This window comes from Parambassis ranga, chromosome 7 (genome assembly GCF_900634625.1).
Source record: "Parambassis ranga chromosome 7, fParRan2.1, whole genome shotgun sequence".
NCBI classification, from domain to species: domain Eukaryota; kingdom Metazoa; phylum Chordata; class Actinopteri; family Ambassidae; genus Parambassis; species Parambassis ranga.
In genome coordinates, this window is record NC_041028.1 from 2,550,222 (window position 1) to 2,574,281 (window position 24,060).

Here is a 24,060-nt window from a genome sequence, read left to right on the forward strand (position 1 = left end):
GTTCATTGAACTGGTTTTGAAGTGTCAGAGACATTCAGACAGGAACAAATGGAGGACAGCTGAGGACACAGGAGGACCCTGCTCCAGGACGGACAGACAGGAAGTGGAGGTCCTGTGGGCTGTGTGTGACAGGACCTCTGTCTGCAGTGTGTTTACATACATGCTGCATGTCTCCTCCTCCTTCTTGCCTCTTTCTTCTCTCCCGCCATTCTTCCTCATGTATCTCCTCCTCTCCTTCCCTCTGTCCTTTGTGACTTCCTTCACCCCTCTGTCCTCCCCCTCTCATCCTCCTCTCTCTCCTTTCCTTATTTCCTTCACTCATATTTTACATTCCTTCTTTTTCTCTTTAGCTCCTGTTTTCACTCCTCCTCCTCCTCTTCCTCCTCCTCCTCCTCCTCCTCTTCCTCCTCCTCTTCCTCCTCCTCCTCTTCCTCCTCCTCCTCCTTCTCCTCCTCCTCTTCCTCCTCGTCCTGGCTTGTCTCTCACTTTGTGTCTCTCTCTTTCTGTTTGCATGTTTTCTGACAGGACAGCCATACATGGACATGGAGTAAGATGCACCCGTCGCCTCCTCCTCGGTCGCCGGTATCTCCCCTCCACCTCCTCCCATGGCCCCTGTGACTCTGAGCCTGGGGAGACAGAGACAGAGACAGACAGAGGCAGAGGGTGAGGAGGAGGGCGGCTGCTGATCCATAATCTGCACTCTGGGAGCGGGCCGGCCGTTCTGTCTATGCTGCAGCTTCAGGGACATCATCACGATTTAATAAGAATCTGAAAGGCTGCGCTGCAACGACTCTTCACAGGGACCCCAGCCAGACACACGCCGAGGGTTTAACTCCTTCCTGCCTGGATCCGGCCTCCTGTGGTGAAACCCCGCAGCAATAAAACTGGTGTCACTCAAACCGTGCTGTCAGCCTGCACAGCTGCTTCTGTGAGGAGGAGGAGCTTTTATTCTGAAAGAGCCGCAGACAGGAAGACATCACGGGACAGAAGTCAAACCTGAGGAAGTGTCAGAGTTAAAGACATATCCGTCCCTCGGCCTTCCCGCTCTGTCACAGCGCTTCTTTCATGGCTTGACACCTGACTGCCCTCTGACCCCTCCCTCCCCCGTCCTCCCCCCTGTTCATCAACATGTCCGACCACGTCATCTTACTTTGCCGCCACAGTTCAGGGAAAGACAAGTGAGCGAGGCTTTCAGCGACGGGCCATCTCTGATCTGTTAGCTCCGCCCCTCCTTTCTGTGACGACAGAACCCTTCAGACTCTGCAGGTGTGTGGCACTCTGATGCAAGATGGCGGCCGGCGTGGCGACGTGGCTGCCATTTGCACGGGCGGCAGCGGTGGGCTGGCTGCCGTTGGCCAAGAAGACGATGCCCAAACCTCCGGTGGACAACTCGTCCAGGTCAGATGAAATCCTGTACGTCAACGTCAGCGGGGTCCGGTTTCAGGTGAGTCTACTGAGCATGCTCCACACATGGCTTTGAAAACGAAGGTATGGCTGCAAGCTGTCTCACATTTCAAAGTAAAAATATATTTTTTAATTATAAAAACCTACAATAAAACAAGGGTGTATATGTCTGCAGCGCCCCCTGCTGTTTGGGAGGTTTATGAAAGAACTTCTAGTGTTCAGCTTTTTTTTAGCCCGGCTTTTTGTGGTAGGTGTAAATACTACATTACCCATGAGCCTCAGCAGCTATCCTGTCCAGTTTCATACTCACTGTGGAGGAATTTATCAAAAAGCTGGACTCTGATCTTCTTGAGACTTGTTTGATGTTTGTTTTTATCTTGTTTTAACGGGTTTTAAGGAGGTAAAGAGGCCCAGAAGGAGGCCCGGTGCGCTCATCAGCACCTCAGTGCCTCCAGATGAAACATCTGGCTCGTGTTGTTAGGACCCCCAGTATTTATAGGCAGGAAGCCACGATGGAGTCACATGTGAGCAGCAGTCACATGACCAACACTCAGAGAGTCTCTGTCTGACCTGCAGCTTTCTGCAGCTGATTTCTGTCTGAATACCTGAGTTATTCTACACACACACACACACACACGTCTGACCTTCAGCTAATGCTTTGCTGTTTCTTCCACTCTCCTCAGACGTGGAAGAACACTCTGGACCGGTATCCTGACACGCTGCTGGGCTCATCAGAGAAGGAGTTCTTCTACAACGAGGACACACAGGAGTATTTCTTTGACAGAGACCCAGAGATGTTCCGGCACATTCTGAACTTTTACCGCACAGGGAGGCTGCACTACCCGCGACACGAGTGCATCCAGGCTTTCGACGAAGAGTTGGCCTTCTTCGGCATCGTACCCGAGATCATCGGAGACTGCTGCATGGAGGTACAGCCGTGTGTGCAGATTCTATCAGAGTTCTTCTAAAAATGCTATAGACCTCAATACACATGTTAGTCTTTCATCTGGTCAGATCAAACCATCATGGTGCCAGAACTTCCTGCCGTGGTCCCCAAAACATCAAGAGAAAGCATTCTGATCCTTCTCTGTTGTTAGAGAGGAGGGTCAGGAAGAGGTTTGTTCTTCCCATCATGGCCCCAGGACAGCTAGCATGTAGCAGCTAGCAAGTAGTAGCTAGCATGTGTGTAGAGGACTGTTGTGTCTCTGTGAGGACAATATGAGCATAAAGTCACTTTGACTGAAACAAACTGTGATCAAAGCAGAAAAGTCTTCATGATGCAACAGACACAGAACTGACAGCACTTCCTGACTGGACCTGGTTCAACATGAGGTCATAGACTGAAGCCTGACAGAATGAATTGTGGGTGTTTGTGATGTCACCAGAATCCAGCTGATCCTTTATGTGGAGAAGCGCTGGATGGAGTTTGATGCTGTTTCCATGCTGCAGTCATGTTTTTTAATGTCCGCTCCCTGTATGTGTGGGGGTGCTGTGACCTTTGACCTTTCATTGCCTCCTAATGGCAGCCTGTAATGTTGCTGCTGCGTTCGATAAGCCTCTGCAGAGAAGCATCATCAGACAAAAGTGTAAAAACAGTGATGGATCTGCGGGGGAATGAAAAGCTCATTATCAGACTCGTTACCGCGGCAGCGAGGAGAAACTCCACACACACTGATGGTTTCAGTTTATTGCTCCTGACTCCGCTGAGCTCTGCAGCGGGGCTGGGTCTGAGTGATTTCTTTAACGAGTCATAAACAGGTCGTTTGTTAGCTGCCCTCTCTCTGCAGCGCTCGTGTGGTTAGCGTGTCTGCCGAGGCTTTTATGTCTCCATATCGGAGCTTTTACAGCTGACCTGTCCGCTGACTCGTGGAGGAGGCGCTGCTCCCTCTTTCCTTTGATCGCTCACTAATGCAACAGATTCGGCTTTTTTTACTCGACACTTCCTCCCACAGGGTCCTACAAGACACCAGACACCTGCTCCTATTTTTATTACACACATTCTGTGGATGTTCAGAGTTTAACTTGAGTCCAAATGTCTGAAGAAGAAATGTAGCTGCTTCCTGCAGATGTGGCTAATTTAACAGCTAACAGAAGGTTCCAGAAAAGCCTTGTTAGCAGTGACACCTGTTAGCATCCGCTACATCTCTTCCTGCTATGTTTCATCACACGGTGTACCACAGTATTAGCATGATTACAGATAGCATTTTGCTAACAGTTTAGTGTTAGCCAGCTAGCTGTAACTTAGCTTACTTTGGATCTAGTTATTTCACAGTGTTAGCCTTTAGCCCTGGCAGATTAGCTTTGTTATCATCTGGCTAACAAAGCTAATCTTCGTCCCTCTCCTCTTCCCTCTGTAGGAGTACCGAGACAGGAAGAAGGAGAACCAGGAGCGCCTGGCGGAGGACACGGAGGCCAACGAGGCATCGGATGCTCCCCTCCCTCCTCACAGCACGTCCAGGGAGCGTCTGTGGCGGGCCTTTGAGAACCCCCACACCTCCACCATGGCGCTGGTCTTCTACTACGTCACCGGCTTCTTCATCGCCGTGTCCGTCATCGCCAACGTGGTGGAGACGGTGCCCTGCCGGCCTCCGAAGGGCAGCGTCAAAGACCTCCCCTGCGGGGAGAAGTACCAGCTGGCCTTCTTCTGCATGGACACGGCCTGCGTGCTCATCTTCACCTTCGAGTACCTGATGCGTCTGTTCGCGGCGCCCAGCCGCTGCAAGTTCATGCGCTCGGTGATGTCGGTGATCGACGTGGTGGCCATCATGCCCTACTACATCGGCCTGGTGATGCCAGAGAATGAGGACGTGAGCGGCGCCTTCGTCACCCTGCGGGTTTTCCGCGTCTTCCGGATCTTCAAGTTCTCGCGTCACTCGCAGGGTTTGAGGATTTTGGGCTACACGCTGAAGAGCTGCGCCTCCGAGCTCGGCTTCCTGCTCTTCTCCCTCACCATGGCCATCATCATCTTCGCCACCGTCATGTTCTACGCCGAGAAGGGCACCAAGGGCTCCACTTTCACCTCCATCCCCGCTTCCTTCTGGTACACCATCGTCACCATGACAACGCTGGGGTGAGTTGTTTAATGGCCGCTGATTTTACTTTGCTGCTGATGACTGGTAATATCATCGTCGTCATGGCAACCTGAGAGCACTCCGTGCTGTAAACATCCTGTTTGGTGCCGGGACCTGTCTGTGTGTGTGTGTGTGTGTGTGTGTGTGTGTGTGTGTGTGCGTGTGTGCGTGCGCCTCCCACTCGATGCTTCTCGAGTATGGCGGTGTATCTTCACCCTTCTGCCGCCCACACTCATCACTGATGCCTTGTGGATAGAGGGAGAGAGAGAGAGAGAGTGTGTGTGTGCGTGTGTGTGTGTGTGTGTGCGTGTGTGTGTGTGTGTGTGCGTCTTCACCCTGCAGCTCTCCAGCTCTGATCTATTATCTGCTGTTCAAAAAGCCTTTGGAAACATCAGAAATAGAGTGTGAGTCAGAAATCTGCCATAAGCTCCGATGGAACCCGCCATACTGTCTTTAACACACACACACACACACACACACACACACACACACACACACACGGTGTCTGTATATGACTCTGCACACCTACCTGTCTGTGAATGGAGGAGTGTGTGAGTTCAGGGGGTGTGAATGGGATCGGTGAATGATTCAAACAGTCCTGTAGTAAAGCGGCGCCGTCAGAACACACGAGTGGAACACTGATGCATTGTGGGCATTTGTTGAATGGAACGAGGTGTTTGAGAGCAGCAGCAGCAGCGACACACCTCCACCCACTCCCCTCAGGTGGAGGTGGCTCTTCATTGGGGCCACCTGTTTGACGGCAGTGAAGAGGACTGATCATCTGTTGGTTGGACGTTTGCAGGCTTCAGCTGTAGCTCTGTTGTCAGAGCAGCGAGTTTCCTGAAGGTCTGACCTGAAGGAGGAGTCATTAAAAGAAGAGTAAACGTGCACAAGGTGTTCCAGCCACAGCGCCCTCTAGTGAATGTTAATTAGTCCAAGTAAAACGGTTCTGGACCTGTTCTTGGTGAAATGAATCGTGCTTCCTCGCCTGCTGCACCTCCTCCTCCTCCTCCTCCTCCTCCTCCTCCTCCCCTCCTTCCCCCTCTTCCTCCTCCTCCCCCTTCTTCTCCTCTTCCTCCTCCTCCTCCCCCTCTCCCTCTTCCTCCTCCTCGCCCCCCCCTCCCTGCAGCCTGCTCATTTGTTCCTCTTTGTTCACTTTGTTATCGTTGTTTTCCATCGTGCTGCTTTTATTGCTCTGCTCCTGTGTTTTATCACGGCACAAATAAACTGGGAGTGGAATCATAAACCCATTGCAGCCCTTCCAGAAGCAATATATGTGAGGAGAAACATAATCTACTGGAGCTGCTGCCAGAAAGTGTGCAGACTGTTTGTGTCTGGTCTTCAGATAATCCACATCTCCTTCAGGTGCTCTGCAGATAAAAACCACTCCAACCCAACAATCAGCCGCCGTCCTCACAGGAGGAGCTTTCATTCAGCCGCTGATGAACTGAAACCATCTCACAGATCTGATCTGAGTGGAGTGAGCTGGTGGAGATTCATCTAACTCATCAAGACATGCTTTCATTTTCTGATGTTTGTAGGATCAGTCTGTGTTCAGTGGGGTGGGTGGGGTGAGGTGGGGTTAGGTGGTGTGGGTGGGGTGAGGTGGGGTTAGGTGCAGTGGGTGGGGTTAGGTGGGGTGGGTGGGGTGAGGTGCAGTGAGTGCGGTGAGGTGGTGTGGGGTGAGGTGGGGTTAGGTGGGGTGAGGTGCAGTGGGTGGGGTGAGGTGGGGTTAGGTGGAGTGAGGTGCAGTGGGGTGAGGTGGGGTGAGGTGGGGTTGCGTGAGATGGGGTGGGTTGGGGTGGAGTGAGGTCAGGTGCAGTGGGTGGGGTGAGGTTAGGTGGGGTGAGGTGCAGTGGGTGCGGTGAGGTGGTGTGGGGTGAGGTGCAGTGGGTGAGGTGCAGTGGGTGGGGTGAGGTGGGGTTGCGTGAGATGGGGTGGGGTGGGGTGGAGTGAGGTCAGGTGCAGTGGGTGGGGTTAGGTGGGGTGGGTGGGGTTAGGTGGAGTGAGGTGCAGTGGGGTGAGGTGCAGTGGGTGAGATGCAGTGGGTGGGGTGAGGTGGGGTTAGGTGGAGTGAGGTGCAGTGGGGTGAGGTGGGGTTAGGTGGGGTTGGATGAGGTGGGGTGAGGTGAGGTGAGGTGCAGTGGGTGCTCGCTGATCCGCCTCCATGTGAAGCCCCTCACAGACAGACAGGCGTGGACATGGGAGCGCCTCCTCCGCCTGTTCTCTGGCTGCAGAGCACTTCAACATCCACATTATTTATAGGAACAAGATCGGAAGCAGCCATTTCCTCTGAGGAGCAGGATGTATATGAGCCTGAGAGCGGGCGCAGCAGCGGCCGTATGAAGCAGCCGGGATGGAATTATAGACCATCAACACGTGAGGCGCGCTCCTAATGTTTTAATAGAGGGAGAGCGTTTAGGAGATCAGATCAGTTACAGAGAGGAGGAGATGGTTCACACTTTATCTCCTCCATTTCCTGTCCAAATGTCTCTAACTGATTAGAGCACAAAATGGCCGCTGGAACGCGCAGAGTACTTCGCCTCGTTCTCGTCGCTGCTTCACAGCTTATCACAGATTGTATTTGGAGCCTCCGGTGGCCACTGTAGGAACTGCAGGTTCTGTGTTGGCTGCATGTAAATCCGCTCCTTTAATGATGTCACTGTGGGGCGGGATCAGGTGTTAGTCCTGATGGAGAGTTTGAGATCAGTGGTGGTCCTCACAGAGATAGAAGTGCTGTGTGTGTGTGAGGAGTATTTACCTTGACGATCTGGGTCATGCTGATCTATGTGATCTTACATCTACGCTGTCCAGCTGGGCTGTAATGGACTGAGAAGTCCACCAAAGATCTATAACGGGAGAAAAATCCCTTTCTGTCTCCTTCAGCAGAGACTCTGAGGGCCACACTGTGACACTGATCAATAACCAGTAATTGATCGGGTTCTGGCAGCTCTGTGACTCTGTGCTGCTGTGGATCTGCTGCAGGCTGATCTGAGCCGTGGTTCCTTTCCCAGAGCATGATGGGAATGTGAGTCTAAACAAAGTCTGTGTGTGTCTGTGTGTGTCTGTCTGTCTGTGTCTGTGTCTGTGTGTGTGTCTGTGTGCGCACATGTGTGTGTGTCTGTCTGTCTGTCTGTCTGTCTGTATGTGTGTGTCTGTGTGTGTGTGTGTGTGTGTCTGTCTGTGTGTGTGTGTTGTGTAACAGGTCACACTCGTATGAATGTTCAGGAGCAGCAGTGTGACATTTAGCACAGCTTACATCATTATGTAACATGCTAATTATCAGGTGCTGCTAATCTCAGTATGCTAATGAGACATTATCACACAGCAGGACCAGAGTCCGAGACTTCAGACTGAGGCCCGCTCTGGGCCTTTACACAGTTTGCAGGTTCTTCTCAGTTCTTGTTTGGATCCAGGAGTGATGGGGTGCTTCGGGTCTGTATATTTCAGAGTTAGTTCTGGTTCAGACTTTTATCTTGGACTGGTTTGAGACCTGTTGTTGGACTAACCTGGATCTTGTAGTTTTGGACTTTGTGTTGCAGAAGGAAAAAGGCGATGCCTGATTGGTTGGTTGTTTCAGGACAAACTGCTGAGATGAATCTGTTGGATAATTCTACTCTGAGGCACTCCACTCAGTGACCTTTGTAGTTGCTGTGTGTGTCTGTGTGTGTCTGTGTGTGTGAAGAAATTCATCTTTATTCATGCAGGGACCTTAAACATGTTTCATGAGTTTGACACTAAGCTGATTCCAGAGGCTGCAGGAGGAGCAGAGGAGAAACCAGACCCAATCAGCCATTTACAGAACATCACGGTGGTTTTACTGAAGTCTCCTTCAGCTCTGAGGCTCAGTGCCAGAAGCAGTTGTGAGCGATGATCCTGTAGTCCTGTACCGGGTTACAAACACAGCGTTCACACACAGGTTCCATGGAGTCCTGTGGAAACTCTGGAATCCCTTGGTGAGGAGGTTTTCCTCTTAAGACCTCATTTTTGAGCTCCTGTTAGACCTCCTGGAACCTACAGACGTATGTCCTCTTAAATGTTGGCATCATGTTTCAGACCCCCCTGAGTCCTTTCAGATGTTAAGAACAGTACAGAGGTCTCTGTAGAGGTGTCGGAGTTGATCAACCTTTTCAGTCCTTGAAGAGGTCCACAGGGTCTTCATATGCTTCTGGACCATTTTGAAGGTTCTGCATGGGGTTTTTGAAGACATGTAGGCATCATTGAAGCAGTTTCAGGAGTCCTTGTGGGGGTTCTAGACCTATCATTGATCAGTCCTGATCAGTTAGACCCTCTTACTGGACACACTACAAAGGTCTCAAAGCCTCCTGGAGACTTTTCCAAGAGTTTAAATGGGGCAGTTGGACTCCAGGATTGTTTTTTAAAGCCACTTCCCCCGAGTGGCTTCTTCAGTTCTGGAACTGTTCTGGTTGGGAATCTGTGTTTTTATGTGTTCGGGACCTCTGAGGGGATCTTCCCGGAGACATTTAGACCGACCTTGATGATGTTCTACATCCTTCAGGAGGTTCCAGGTAGACATCTTTGGCTAGTTCTGAACTTATATGTGAAACTCTCAGCCAATCAGAGAGCAGGATTCTCCCGTCAGAAGCTTACATGAGCACACACACACACACACACACACACACACACACACACACACACACACACACACACACACACACACACACACACACACACAGTGCATCTATGAGTGTGTGTGTGTCTCAGGTGTGTGTGTCCTATTTTCCAAGACACTCTGCAGGGACCATGTATCTGTCCACGCCTCACCCTCCCTTTTCCTCCCTCTGTTTTTTCCTCCTCCCTCTTTCCTCTGCTCCCTCCTCCCTGGCCTCCTTCCTCCCTCTGCTCCCTCCTTCCTCGCCTCCTTCCTCCTCCCTCTGCTCCTTCCTCCTCCATCTCCTCCCTCTCCTCCCTCTCCTTCCTCCCTCTGCTCCCTCTCCTTTCTATCCTTCCTCCCTCTGCTCCCTCCTCCCTCTCCTTTCTATCCTTCCTCCCTCTCCTCCCTCTCCCTCCTCCTCCCTCCGCTCCTTCCTCCCTCTCCTCTCCTTCATATCCTTCCTCCCTCCCTCCCCTCCCTTTCCCTCCTCCTCCCTCTGCTCCCTCCTCCCTCTCCTTCCTCCCTCTCCTCCCTCTCCCTCCTCCTCCCTCTGCTCCTTCCTCCCTCTCCTCTCCTTCCTCCCGCTCCTCTCCTTCCACTCCTTTCTCCCTCCCTCTCCTTCCTCTCCCTGGCCTCCTTCCTCCCTCACACTTTAACCCTTAAGCCTTCTGGCCGTTTCTTTTGTTTTGTCTTATTATACCACATTGAAAATGTTTTTCATACATATGTGTTGAATCTTTTTTTTTCAGCACCACCTCACCTACATGATCTGATCATGATTTTTTAACTTTAACCTACTCTATTTGCATATTGGGCCCAAAAATCACCCAATCTGAATAAAAAAAAAAAATCAGAGTCTGTGCAGAAATAAATCCTGTATTTCTTTCTCTGTTTCTTCGTCTCCTCCTCTTCTCTCTGCTGCTCCTCTTCTTCATTCTCCACCTTTTCTCTGTAACTTTTGTAACGTTTTCGTCCATCCCTCCTCTTCTTCCTCGTCTTCCTCTCCCTCTCTCTCTCCTGACCCTAATTGCTGCAGCTGCTCTGTCTGGCCGAGCGAGCCTCACATAAACAGAAAAAAGCGAGAGTGAAGGAGGAGAGAACTTTTCCCCTCATCAATTATTTCCTCTCAGCGTCTGAGTGCTCCCTCCTCCTCCCCCTCTTTTCCCCCTTCCTCCCTCTCTTGTCTCCTCATTCTTTCTGGAACTCCCCACCTTCTCTTTTCTTCTTCATCCTCCCTCCATCTTCTCCTCTGCATCACCTTTCCCTCCTCTCCTCCTTTATCCTCTTATTCTTCTTCTCTGCTCTGTTTTTCTCCTCTCCTCTCCTCTCTCCTCCTCTCCTCTCCTCTCCTCTCCTCTCCTCTCCTCTCCTCTCCTCTCCTCTCCTCTCTCACTTTTTTCTTAGCTTCCTTTCCTTCCTCCCTCTTTCATCCCTCCCTTTCTTCTAGATGTGCGACTATCTGAAACATTTAAAACACGTCATGTGATATTTAAACACATGCACAGATGGATTGTTCCTATCGTGTGTGTGTGTGTGTGTGTGTGTGTGTGTGTGTGTGTGTGTGCGTGTGTGTGCGGTAAAAATAAACACAGAATGTGGATTATGCAAAATGAACAAATAAAAGACATTAGAGATGCTCTGAAACAACGTGAGCTTCCTCTGCTACAAACAGATGAGTTAATAACAAAGAAAGAGGGGGAGGGGGAGGAGGGGGAGGCAGGAGAAAGGAGAGCGCGTGGGAGATGTAAATACAGGAGAAAATGAGAGGGCAGAAAATAGGAAGAGCGAGGCGTAGAAACACAGAGAGATGTAGAAATGAAGCCAGGGATTTTATTCTCTGGCCGAGCGTGTCGTTCCCTCAGGCCACAATAAACAGAGATGTATTTGTTTTAATGTTAAATAATCAGATTACTGTTTGCTCCTCTCTGCGGCGCCCCCTGCTGTGTGGACGCCTGCACACACTCTGTTTACCCAAGAAATAAGTTCCTCTGTAACCAAAGTCAAACTGATGGTCTGTGCTGCGTTCACTGATGGTCTGTGCTGCGTTCACTGACGTGCTGAGTTCACTGACCCTGTGGACACACAGAATAGTTCCACACTGCTGTGTGTATATTCTGTTACATGTATAGTTTCGATCCTGCTCAGGTGATCAGATATCCCTGCAACGGAAACAAGATTCATTTACAATAAACCAGAGAGACAGTAATGGAACATTAGCAGGCCGTGTGTGGGTGTGTGTGTGTGTGTGTGTGGGTGGGTAGGTGGGTAGGTGGCTGGGGGTGTGTGGAGTGGGGGGAGCTTTTTAAACATTCATGTTGGATTTAAGTCCTTGTTGCCAGAAACAGAAATCAAACTGTGATTATGTTGATGCTCTGAGAGGTTTGTGTGTGTGATGGTGCTCAGCTCAGCAGGTCCTAAAAAGCCATAAAAACATCCAGGTCTTAGAAGGCAGTAAAAAATAAAATAACATCCTTACCTCAGCTGAAGTCTGATTAAAGGGTCATTCCTGGACTTCCTGCTGTGAAACCTTTAAATTCTGTACACGTGTTAACGGCTGATCCAGGTTCTGTTTCCTCTACTGTGTGTGTGTGTGTGTGTGTGTGTGTGTGTTATTTTGGTGTGAGTATTTTTGAGTGTCTAAAATTAGCCCGGCTCAGCTTCCTGCTCACATTGATCCTCAGATTGTATTTATGCATTTCAGCTCTTAAATGTCCCTTTAAGACGAATCCATCAGGGGACGGACCTTACGAGTCACATGGTCAAATGTCAGGCCCGGGCCGGGTCAGAGAGGCTGTTTCTGACTGTAAGACTGCAGATAAAGGAGGGGACTTTCAGAAGAACTGAAGCCATCTATCATGGCGGCTGCATATTAACCATTCTGAATCCCTCCACCTCTGGATGGAGTCCTCCTCCTCTAAGCCTCCTGTGAGGTCATAAACCTCCTCACAAAGACACCCTCCACCACAGACATGCTAATTGCTACTAGCTAGCCTTCAAAGAACCTCAGCAGCTTTGATCTGCTTGGTTGACGTTAGATTACAGTGACTGAGAGATGGTTCGTCCAATCAGCAGCCGAGTATTCTGTAGAAGGCCCTTTTTTCCTTGGACGACACCATGAATGAAGTCAGGAGGCAGCGGTGTGATGGGGGCCTGAACCTCAGCTTGCTTCATCACGTTGTGCCCCCTATCACTTCCTGTTGGCTGTGCAGGTCAAAGCATCAGTCACTCACTTCACCTGAACTTTGACTGAGCTTTGTTCAGTCACTTCCTGTTTTCCACCAACAAGCCAACATGAAGGTTACTTCCCGCTGCCTGACATCTCAATCAAAAGACCTGTTGGTCTTTATCAAACAAACAGCTCATAGGTTTATTTTCCCATGTGGCCAGGACACTGGGTGAGGACAGGGCGCTCTGTTTGGACAGGACGCTGCGTGAGGTGTTACGTTCCGTGAGGACTGGGCGCTCTGTGAGCACAGGATGCTCTGTGAGCACAGGACGCTCCATGAGGACTGGACGCTCTATAAGCACAAGACGCTCTGTGAGAACAGGACGCTCTGTGAGAACAGGACGCTCTGTGAGGACAGGACGCTCTTTGAGGACTTGACGCTCTGTGAGGGCAGGATGCTGCCTGAGGACAGAACGCTCTGTGAGGACTGGACGCTCTGTGAGGACTGGACGCTCTGTGAGGGCAGAATGCTCTGTGAGCACAGGATGCTCTGTGAGGACTGGACGCTCTGTGAGGACTGGACACTGAGTGAGGACAGGACGCTGAGTAAGGGCAGGACATTCTGTGAGGACAAGACACTGAGTGAGGGCAGGGCGCTGCTTGAGGGCAGGACGCTGCATGAGGGCAGGACGCTCTGTGAGGACAGGACACTGTGAGGACAGGGACGTGACTGTAGTTTGTGAGTGTTTTATTTTTGTGTCAGTGAAACAGGAAGCAGCTGATACGGCTGTCAGCTGGTTTAAATCTTTGATGAAGTGAAGGGACCATGTGATGAGATCGTATGATGTTAGTGATCGGGTTATTTTTGGCCAGAGGACAGAGTATTTTTATCGTCACTGATGTGGATGTACAGTCAGTGTTTCAACCTGAAGATGCTTTAAATAACAGCTGAGGCACTTTCATTTTTCTGCCTTCATTTATTTGAACTCTGTTGTCGCCTCTGTTCCAGTCTCAGTCATAAAGACTCAGAGAAACTACATATTTTATTGGTTATATTAATAAAGTGCTGCACCTCAGTGGAAACAGCACAGTCATGACCAGAAGCAGAGGATGAAATTGGAGCTCCACACACTGCAGATATTTACTAAGTTTCAGTCACGCTCTCTGAATGTTGGTCATGTGACTGCTGCTCATCAGGGCTTCCTGGTTGCTGCTGACGAGTGCAGAATGTCTTTGTTTTTTTTATTTTTTGTAGCATTTTTAACTTTGGAGTAAAGTTTGCATTTGGTCAGATGCACATGGTGCCTTCATGGACCACTGGAAACAGCAAAGTCTGATATATTGACCTTATTCTGCTGCTACAGAGATGAATTGAAGAAGCTGTACAGAAGGGCCGGTGGGTCTGCTGTCACAGTTTGGGCAGTCTGATAATCAGATTATAATAATCTGCTTTAACACATACGTGTATGTAACAAATAAAAGGACAGAGGGAGCGGAAACATGTGGCAGACGAAGGATTTCAGTCTGCTTAAAGGATCTCCTTCACCAGAGGAGGAGAAAACATGGAACAACCATCCCTCCTCCTGCAACTTTCATCATCACTCCATCAATTAAACATGGCCGTGGATTACACTAGAGGAGGAGGAGGAGGAGGGGGGAGGATTTAGGAAAAGGAGAGAGAGGAGGAGGAGGAGGAGGGAGGAGGAGGAGGGAGGAAAGACGAGGAGGAGAGCAGAGAGGCTTTTAGCAGCCGGCTGTCACCCAGAATAGAAGTTTTCAAAGAGGAAAAACAAACTGAGCCGCTGATCAACCCGTCCGGTCGATACTTCTGTCCTTGTGAAGAACAATTCAAACAGTTAGCAGGCAGAGAGGAAGAGGAGGAGGAGGAAGAGGAGCAAACCCAGACACCTAACATTTACTCCTCCTCCTCCTCACAGCACCTGGGGTCTCAGATCGTTTCTCTTCATGGATATTTGTCTGTCTGTGTCTGTGCCTGTCTCTGTGTGTGTGTTGTTGTGTGTTGTTGTGTGTGTGTGTGTGTGTGTGTCTGTCTGTCTGTCTGTCTGTGTGTTTGTCTGTGTGTGTGTGTGTGTCTGTCTCTCTGTGTCTGTGTCTCTGTTTGTGTGTCTGTCTGTGTGTGTGTCTTTGTCTGTGTGTGTGTGTGTCTGTCTGTTTGTTTCTGTGTGTGTGTGTGTGTGTCTCTCTCTCTGTGTGTCTGTCTGTGTGTCTGTTTCTGTGTGGGTGTCTCTCTGTCTTTGTTGTCTTCAGGTGTCTCCAGCTGCTTTGTCCCAGTTTCAGGTCACTGCCCCCTGCTGTCCACAGACAGTCAGTGAGTCACAGACATGAGGAGGAGACAGTTTGACAGCTGCTGCTGATGTCTTCAGCCAGTCGATGACTTTTATGAGAAGCGATGGTGACAGTCCACGGCGTGGCCTCCGCCTGTGATGTCACTGCAGCCGGGGCTGATGCTGGACAGAGACCTCCAGCAGCTGTCACATTCAGACGGCTTCTAAAACCCGAACAATCAGCCATGAAGACAGTGAGCCCTCTTTAGAGGCGTCCATGCATCCGTCCATCATCACACCGCTCATCACCCGCATCATCAGGGTCATGGCAGCAGCAGAGGGAGCACAGACCTCCTCGTTTTCCAGGGGGTCTTTGCTTAGCTTAGGGACTCATTTGACGTGTCTGAACCCCCTCCCTGGTTTTTCTAGGTGCAGAGGACTCTCTCTATGACTGAACTCTGCACACAGTCTCCATGACCATGACTGAAGCTTAGAGTTTTGAAAGTTTTGTTGGTCTTTTGGAGTCCAGGGATCCTTGGAGGTTCATTGTTTGGAGCTAAATGTTCCTGTTAGGAGGTTTAGATCTGGAGTACCTCTTTGTTTCTCCATCCACAAACAAGGAAAGCAGGACCCTTCTCTGCAGCCAGACCTGGAAGTAGAGTTCTATGGTGAGGTCAGGAGGCTACAAGTCAGGCTCAGTCTGACATGATGATGTGGAGAAGTCATGTAGACTCAATTCTCTCACTGGTGTTGAGACACTGGTATAGATTTCATGACTGATGTGAGGGTCGGATGTAGACCAATGGATGTAGACTTCTAGGATCAGGACTTGTTGTGATGGGTCTGGTGCTCCTTGGAGATATGTGGAGCTAAATGCTCCTGGCATGGCCCACACATCTCGGGGTCAAGACCAGAGCACCTAATGTAGCTCTCAGCGTTAGTTCAGTCATGAAGACTCTATTCCACATCATTCACCTCTTATCTCTATCCCCTTCCCTCTTCACCATCCTAGCACTCTCCTTCACTGCACTGCACTCTGTCTAGTGACCTCCCACATAGTCAGGTGTTTAATAGATGGCACCTCCCTCACCAATCAGCTGTCGATCTGTCCCTCTCCTGCCCAATCATAACGTAGCAAGAGATTTAAAAGTCTCTGTCTCTTCTCCAGCTGTCTCCCGATCGAATCCGGCAACCCTCCTCCACCCCAAGCACCTCCCCATCCTCGCAGTTCAAGGTCTCCCCTCTCCTGCTCTCCTGCTTCTACACCACCACCAGGTCTAGACCCGGGGGGTCTTCGGATCAGCGGCCTCTCCGCTCGAGCTTTCCCCCCTTTCGGACGTGGTCCTCACGATGGGGTCTAGGACGCCAATGCACATTCACAATTATTGTATTAATAAATTCTTTCTCATTCAGTTCGCTGAGTCTCTCATGATTGAAATGGATGTGTTGTCTGTGGGTGTCCTCGGGTCTTTACTGTGGGACGTGGTTCTTTGGGAAGCACTTAAGAGGAGGCGAGCATTAAACAGCTGGCTAATGGAGTCTCTACAAACCAAAGAGCCATTAGATGTGTACACCTGGACAGAAACCCAGAGGACAGACTGAAAAGAAGTTTCACCTGTTTTGATGTCCCCTCATACTGAGCTCTGGTGGACGGTGATGTCTGGTCGTACTGAGTTCTGGTGGACAGTGATGTCCCCTCGTACTGAGCTCTGGTGGACAGTGATGTCCCCTCGTACTGAGCTCTGGTGGACAGTGATGTCCCCCCTGTTTGCCAGGCATGTGGACACAGACTGAAGTGGTTGAAGTTCTTCTTGTTTCTCAGCCGTTTCACTCAGCTTCATTGTCCTTCCTGCTCTCCTCTCTAAACGAATTACCATTGGCTGTCTGTCTCTCTATTAGATTGTGATTGGATGGCTAGCCTATTACAGGTGGGCGATAAGGATCGGTCTGTGCATTCGATTGGCTGACTCGGCACTAATGGATTCCTATCTGCTCTGATCGGGAACTCTCTGTGTTTTTACTTTGCTGCTTTCAGGCGAGCGTCGGAGGGCGGCTCGCCCATCACTCCACCCCCCCCCCCCTCTCCTCCCCCTCCTCTCTGCTCTGTCTTCCTCGCCTGTCTGTCGGGTTCTTGGTATCGCGGCTCGGTGCAGGATATAATCCTGACCATGAAATATTTAACATACTGAGAGAGCAGCTCAGAATAACCAGGCTGACCCGGGCCTCCTGAGACGCCCCCGCTTTTGTAAAACCTTTATTTATGCTGACGGTTGGCTCTGTGACGCGGCCGCTGCAGGCCTGCTGCCTTGCTCGCTGCCTTGCTGCCTTGCTCGCTGCCTTGCTCGCTGCCTTGCTCGCTGCCTTGCTGCCTTGCTCACTGCCTCGCTGCCTTGCTCACTGCCTCGCTGCCTCACTGCCTTGCTTGCTGCCTTGCTGCCTTGCTCGCTGCCTTGCTGCCTCGCTGCCTTGCTGCCTCACTGCCTTGCTGCCTTGCTGCCTTGCTGCCTTGCTCGCTGCCTTGCTCACTGCCTCACTGCCTTGCTGCCTTGCTCGCTGGCTCCTCAGAAGTGTCTGGTTCTGTCTGAAGTGAGGCGTCTGACGGGTCGTCCAGCCCAGGATCTTTAGCTCTGGGAGGGACTCCAGCTGGACAGGAAGCACAGTTGTTGGCATAGTTTGAGTTTTTACTCTAAATATTTAAGTCTTGCAGTTGTTATTTATGTCATAAAGAAATATTCAACACTTTCCTCTCTCCATATTTCACTCTATAATCCTACAGATAAATAAGGGTTTTTTATAGATCTATATAATGTTATAATTTGACTCGTGACCTCTGAGGTTTACAGATGGTATCGTACATCCTGTCTCTCCTCCTCTCCTTTCTCAGTGTCCCTCCTGACCCTCTCTCCTTCTCCTCTTTCCTCTCGTCTGTCCTCGCTCCACCCCACCTCCCCTTCCTCCTCCTCCCTCCTTCCATCTCTCTCATCTGGCTTTGTGTCAAGCTTCGACCCCCCCCCCCCCCACAGGACACAGACTTGGCTCCAGCAGCTGCACATAATGACCCCCGAGAAAGAGGAGGTGGAGTAAGAGGAAGTAGAGATGGAGGAGAGAGGAGGAAGGCCACGAGAGAGGAAGGAAATAAGAGAGAGAGAGAGAATATAAACTTTCTAATGCCTCTCTCCACTAACCAGCTACAAGCCCTCTAATGCTGCTATCCATTATTTACATTAGCAGCTCCAAGCTCACACACACACACACACACACACACTCTCTCTCTCTCTCTCTCACTCTCGGCTGGTTTAATCGGCTCTCTGCAGTCGCAGCCTCCCACATTTTAAAGAGTAACAATGCTGAGATGAAAGCTTCAGTTCCACTGACCTCTGCTGGTCCAACAGCTGCTGCCTAAACTACAGGAGGACTCCAGCAGAGCTCTGACAGGACGCCGGCTGAGTTCAGGTTCTAGGCCTCCAGCAGAGCTCTGGCTGAGTTCTGGAGAAACTCCAGCTCAGTTCCAGCAGAGCTCTGGGAGACCTGTCCTAGGATTCTGGCTGAGCTCTGCTGGAAGCCTGTCTGAGTCCAACTGAACTGAACTGAAAAATCTTTTTGTTAGAACTCAGCTTTCCACCAGAGCAGGGACTCATAGAATCCACGTTATGTGGGGCTTAGTGGACTCTCTAGGAGTAGCTTTTTCAGCTGGTGGACTCTGACCGCTGACACAGTCCAGCAGTGCCCGGGTCATGGATGGAACAGCTCAGTGCCACCGTGAGACTCTGACAGCAGTCACGCAGTATCTCTCATGTATGTGTGTGAGGTTTGTAGTTTCTGTGTGGAGCTCTGTGATGGTTGATGTTGGACTCTGATTGGTCCACGTCGGGCCCCGTTCTGCACCTCTTTCTCTGATGTGTGGATGGTTTTGGTCTCAGTGATTGGTGGGAACTCATCAGTGGTTACACAGGAGGTGCTGGATCCAATGAAATCAGTTCTGGTCCCACAGTGAGTGGTGCTGGAGCCTGTTCCAGGGGGATCGGGCACAGATTCAGCCCCGGACTCAGCTGCAGCAACGCTTCTGTTGTTCTGCAGCCACATTTTAAAATGATGAACTTTCACTGAGATGAATGATGCTCCACTCTGGATTGTGTGTGTCTCTGTGTGTGTGTGTGTGTGTGTGTGTGTGTGTGAGAGATCTACTGATGAACTGTATCAATAATAATAGCATCTTTACAACCACAGGAAACATGTAGATTTTATATTTTTAGTACAATTTAAATGTGATTTTAGGAGTGTGGCTAACCCTCAGCTGTACTGCTGTTGTTCCATGTTGTGTATTCAGGTATCCTCATATGCTAGCATGCTTTTGTTAGCATCTTTGTAGCTACATTATAGAGCTGAAGCTCCGCCTCTCCCTGCGGTTCCCTTTGGGACTTCAGGTTCTGTTGAACCTGCAGCTTCCAGGCTGTGATGGTTTCTGCTGCCACTCTTTGTGCTATGCTAAGCTAACTGCATCCTCTGTGTGCTGACTGCACTGAGAAGGTATCCGTCCTCAGCTGAGAACAAAGAGGGATCCTTCGATCAATAATTATGGCTTCCCTCTGCTAATGTGCCTTTTTCTGGGGCACTTAGCGTGCATGGTCACTCTGGCAAACTCCCAGCAGCTGACCGCAGATCCTCTCTGTTGTCATGGTTTTCAGTGCAGACTGTAGAGGGAGAGCCACGGCGCCACCTGGAGGAGCACAGAACTGTACGAGCACCGGCTGTGTGCAGCAGTGTGTATGGACCAGGCCTCTGATGAGTGTGATGTTAGAGCTGTGCTGAGGGTTAAACAGATGTTCCTGTCAGCTGTCTGCCGTCACAGCTGCATCCTTTACATCCTGAGCTGTGCTCACTGTCAGCAGGACCACTCTACAGGAGCCGTCAGGAGGAGAACAGGAGCACCTGGAACACAGAGGGTTCTGTGGCTCAAAGGGAGAGAAAAGGGTCACAAATCCAGTTTTTATGGGCCCTACTGCACTTTTGATTTTAAAGTTCACAAACAAAACACCTCTGTAAAGAGCCAATCAGAGTGCAGCGTGTGCTTCTCCTCTCTCTTCAGCCTCACAGGACTTCTTGAATGCTGCAAATGCTTTAGTTTTCCCATGCAGCTGTGGGGACAGTGAAGGCATCATGACAAAAGTGACAGAAATACATTTGAACCTGATTAAAAAGATTGTTAAAGTTCATCAAGGAGCTTCAAGTCTGAAGAGCTGCTGTGAGAGGTTTAATCAAGAAGTTCACAGAGAGTCCAACAGAACCAGACTGTCAGAGACAGGAAGAGAAACATGTGGAACGTTCTGGAAAGGAAACTAAAGAGAGATGAGTCTGAAGAGCCGAGAACAGCTGCAGAGACACTAGTGAAGGATTGAACCGGGTCTGGACCTGAAGAGTCAGAGAAGACCATCACTAGAGTCCTGCACAGGAATGGACTGCCAGACTGCAGAGAAGACACCTCCAGACCAGACTGAAGTCTACTAGAGACCACCTGGAGACAGAACACACAGTCCTCTGAAGTCCTTTGGCCAGATGAAGCTGAACTAGAGCTCTGTGCTCACAGAGATGTTGTCTTCATGTGGAGACAGAAAGGAGAGGCGTAGAAGAAGAACAGGCTTCATACAGTCAGACATGGTGGTGGCAGTATGATGCTGTGAGGAGGATTCAGTCAGTCTGGACCCGTGGATCCTGTCAGGGTGGAAGAATCATGAAACAAGAAGACTGTCTGAACATCTGAAAGAACCCTAGCGATCCTAGAGGGACTGTGGGGTCCACCTGTAGGATGAAGGAGCACCTCAGGTGTTTGTGAACATGGAGCCCATGCTGAGATAAAGATGGAGGTGATGAAGTCATTTACAGGACGAGCAGGAAACAGGCTGCAGAGTCTGAAGAGATGAAGGAGCTGAGATCAGAGCAGCCATGACTGCAGCAGGTCACAGCTCTGAGCTACAGCCTCATTTACATATTCATAGAAAAAGGCTTAAATTCCACAGTGAGACAGGAAGCGCTCTGATAAATGAATCACGTCATCAGCAGGAGACTTAAAGGACAGGATCCTCACATGGACTTCAGGATTTATAACAAAGTCTTCCTCTTTATTTGACTGATAAAACCTCTTTACTGACATCCTGGAGCAGGAAGTGGAGGCAGTCGGCTGGCTCAGTGCAGCTCTGAGCAGAATCACATCCTGGCCTCCTGCCCGCCATCTAATCTCCTCCTCGTCCTCATCCTCCTCGTCCTTCGTCCTCCTCTCGGTACCTGTGATTTATGGCTCAGTGCAGTGAAAGGTGAAGGCAGCAGAGAGAGAGTTTAATATGATGAGCGGCTCTTCCTGCTGTTTTGACTTCTGTCTGACCACTAGAGGGCAGAATGTTCCATGGACTCCAGTAAAACTGAGACCATGTCTTTGTGTTTCCTGTCATGTGAGGACAGGCTGTAAACAAACCCTGCAGTTCCCTCTGAGGCCTGTATGGGGCAGTCCTCATAGGGCTTTATGTTAAAATGTCATAAACATATTGACAGGTGGTGCAGACAACATGAGCTTCCTGCTTCCACCTCAGCTCCACTCGCCCTCTGCCTCTTTTCCTGTATTTGGAGTTGAGGCGGACGGTGAACACTGGCACTGGCAGCGCCTGAGTCCACCTAAACTCCCAGTGAGTCCACATACAGGCAAAGAGGTGGAGCCATGTGGAGCTGAGGTGGAAGCAGGAAGTCATGATGTGAGTCATGTGACAACCAGTGAGCTGGACCCTTATGTCTGGGTTCCTATTGCTACCTGTACTCTGGATGAATGGATATATTGATGGATGGATGGATGAATGGGTGGATGGATGGATGGGTGGATGGATAGATGGATGGTTTGATGGATGGATGGATGAATGGATGGATGGATAGGATGTGATCCTATGGGCTGTTTTGTGCCTGCAGGTACGGCGACATGGTTCCAAACACCATCGCAGGGAAGATCTTTGGTTCGATCTGTTCGCTCAGCGGCGTGCTGGTGATCGCCCTGCCTGTGCCCGTCATCGTGTCAAACTTCAGCCGCATCTACCACCAGAACCAGAGAGCGGACAAGATGAGAGCGCAGCAGGTAAAGAAGGCAGACGTCCAAGTCCGGACGCGAAGGGCTAAAAACCAGAAAACACTCTGATTCACACAGGCTGACAAATGCAGCAAAAATCCAATTCACCTGAGAGCTGATGAGACAACAGATGACGTGTGTGTGTGTGTGTGTGTGTGTGTGTGTGTGTGTGTGTGTGTGTGTGTGTGTGTGTGTGTGTGTGTGTGTGTGTGTGTGTGTGTGTGATGTGCTGACACTGCTGTTTTCCTGTGTTTCTGTCTGACAGAAAGTGCGTTTGGCTCGGATCCGCATGGCGAAGAAAGGAACAGCCAACGCCTTCCTCCAGTACAAAGAAGGCCGAGCCATCGGGGTGAGACACGCACACACACAGACACACACACACACAGACAGTGGATAGTTTGTCAGTATTAAGCAGGAAGGCTGGATTACAGTCCGGTAAACAGTGATGGAGACGATGTTAAAGCTCCACTGACGTGAGCAGGATCCAGACTGTTTCTGGAGAGAAAGCAAGAATCAGAACTCAGAACTCAGAACTCTACAAGTCCAGACGCCTTGCTTCAATCTTCTCTACGTATGATGACCTGGATGACTGAGAATCTTCATCAACAAACAACTCAGAACTTTATGACGGCCGTGAAGTTACTTCTGTGATGAAAGAAATCATGTTATAATATCTACATGCTGAAATGAGAAGGAATGAAACAGGAGTGAGACAGTCAGACAGATGAGGATCTGCTGACTCAGCAGTTTGGCACTTCACCAATAACTCCACCGTCAGAGGAGCTTCACCCCAGCAGCTGCTCGGACCAACAAACAACTGACAGACAGAGAGACAGACAGACCAACAGACAGACAGACAGAAACACAGACAGACAGACAGACCAACAGACAGACAGACAGAAACACAGACAGACAGACAGACAGAAACACAGACAGACAGACAGACAGAAACACAGACAGACAGACAGACAGACAGACAGAAACACAGACAGACAGACAGACAGACAGAAACACAGACAGACAGACAGACAGAAACACAGACAGACAGACAGACAGACAGACAGAAACACAGACAGACAGACAGACAGACAGAAACACAGACAGACAGACAGAAACACAGACAGACAGACAGAAACACAGACAGACAGACAGACAGAAACACAGACAGACAGACAGACAGACAGACAGAAACACAGACAGACAGACAGACAGACAGAAACACAGACAGACAGACAGACAGACAGAAACACAGACAGACAGACAGACCAACAGACAGACAGACAGAAACACAGACAGACAGACAGACAGACAGAAACACAGACAGACAGACCAACAGACAGACAGACAGACAGAAACACAGACAGACAGAGAGACAGAAACACAGACAGACAGACAGACCAACAGACAGACAGACAGACAGACAGACAGACAGACAGAGAGACAGAGAGAACAACTGTGATCAGAGAACACAGAGACTCAGGGCTGTGATGGTCTGGACTCAGACTCCCAGAATGCACTGGGCCAGGCAGAGTCATCACAGTGAGGTTAACCTCTGATAACAGAGCCCTAACCCTTCTGATGAGTGTGTTGAGTCTGTCTGTGTCCGCTGCTCTCAGTCTGCTGCCCCAGCACACAAAAAAGCAAACAAAATGGCAGCCACAGACTGATAGAACATCCTCAGCATGGTCCGACAGATGTTAAAGGACCGGACCCTCGTCAGAACACAGAGGCGGCTCCTTCAGTGTTCTTAGCGCAGTCTGTTGTTCAAAACCACTCCCAGGTATTTATAATCCTCCACCATGTCCACACTCTGTCCACCGATGGAAACAGGAGTGTGTCTTTGTCCTCCTCAGGGCCACAACCAGACAAAGCTGTCCACCACAGCTAACTGATAACTGGCTGATCACCTGTGTCTTCTTCTCCTACACATGTGAGATACATGACAGAGGCAGGAACACACACTCCTCGTGTGTGTGTGTGAGATAAAGGCAGGAATAGTCTTAAAATAACCTGGATTATAATCACAGAGCGACGGTCTCAGCGGATGAAACGCTCACCAAACATTTTATCAGTTACACAGCCTCAAGCTTCAGGTAGACTGATCACTCACACACACACACACACACTCACAGTCTTAATCCCTCTCCAGCTCTGAGCAGGGATGTGGGATGTGGGATTTACAAAAATGTAAAATAAGAGGATGAGGAGGAGGAGATGAAGAGTCTCTTTGTTCTACATGATGGAAACAGGTAGAGGAAACGGAGGAGGCTGAGACGAGGACGACCAGATTAAAATAAGAGTCTTACAGATGAAATATGGAAGAGCTCTGAGAGAAGCCTTTGATTAATGAATAAATGTTTCATGTTTTATATTCTGTTTAATCAATAAAGAACGTCTGTGTCAGGTTTGAAGGAAAG

General features: G+C 50.0%; 1 protein-coding gene across 1 annotated transcript in view; it reads left to right on the forward strand.

The window, feature by feature from the left end:
* kcnd1 (potassium voltage-gated channel, Shal-related subfamily, member 1) overlaps nucleotides 1–24,060 on the forward strand; it is a 31,142-nt gene that overhangs the window by 4,172 nt on the left and 2,910 nt on the right. Inside the window, exons 2-6 of the mRNA XM_028409648.1 lie at nucleotides 526–1,444; nucleotides 2,088–2,333; nucleotides 3,762–4,474; nucleotides 21,490–21,652; nucleotides 21,909–21,992. Of these exons, the coding sequence (XP_028265449.1) occupies nucleotides 1,289–1,444; nucleotides 2,088–2,333; nucleotides 3,762–4,474; nucleotides 21,490–21,652; nucleotides 21,909–21,992 (1,362 nt within the window). The 5' untranslated portion in view covers nucleotides 526–1,288. The remainder of the gene's footprint in view (nucleotides 1–525; nucleotides 1,445–2,087; nucleotides 2,334–3,761; nucleotides 4,475–21,489; nucleotides 21,653–21,908; nucleotides 21,993–24,060) is intronic.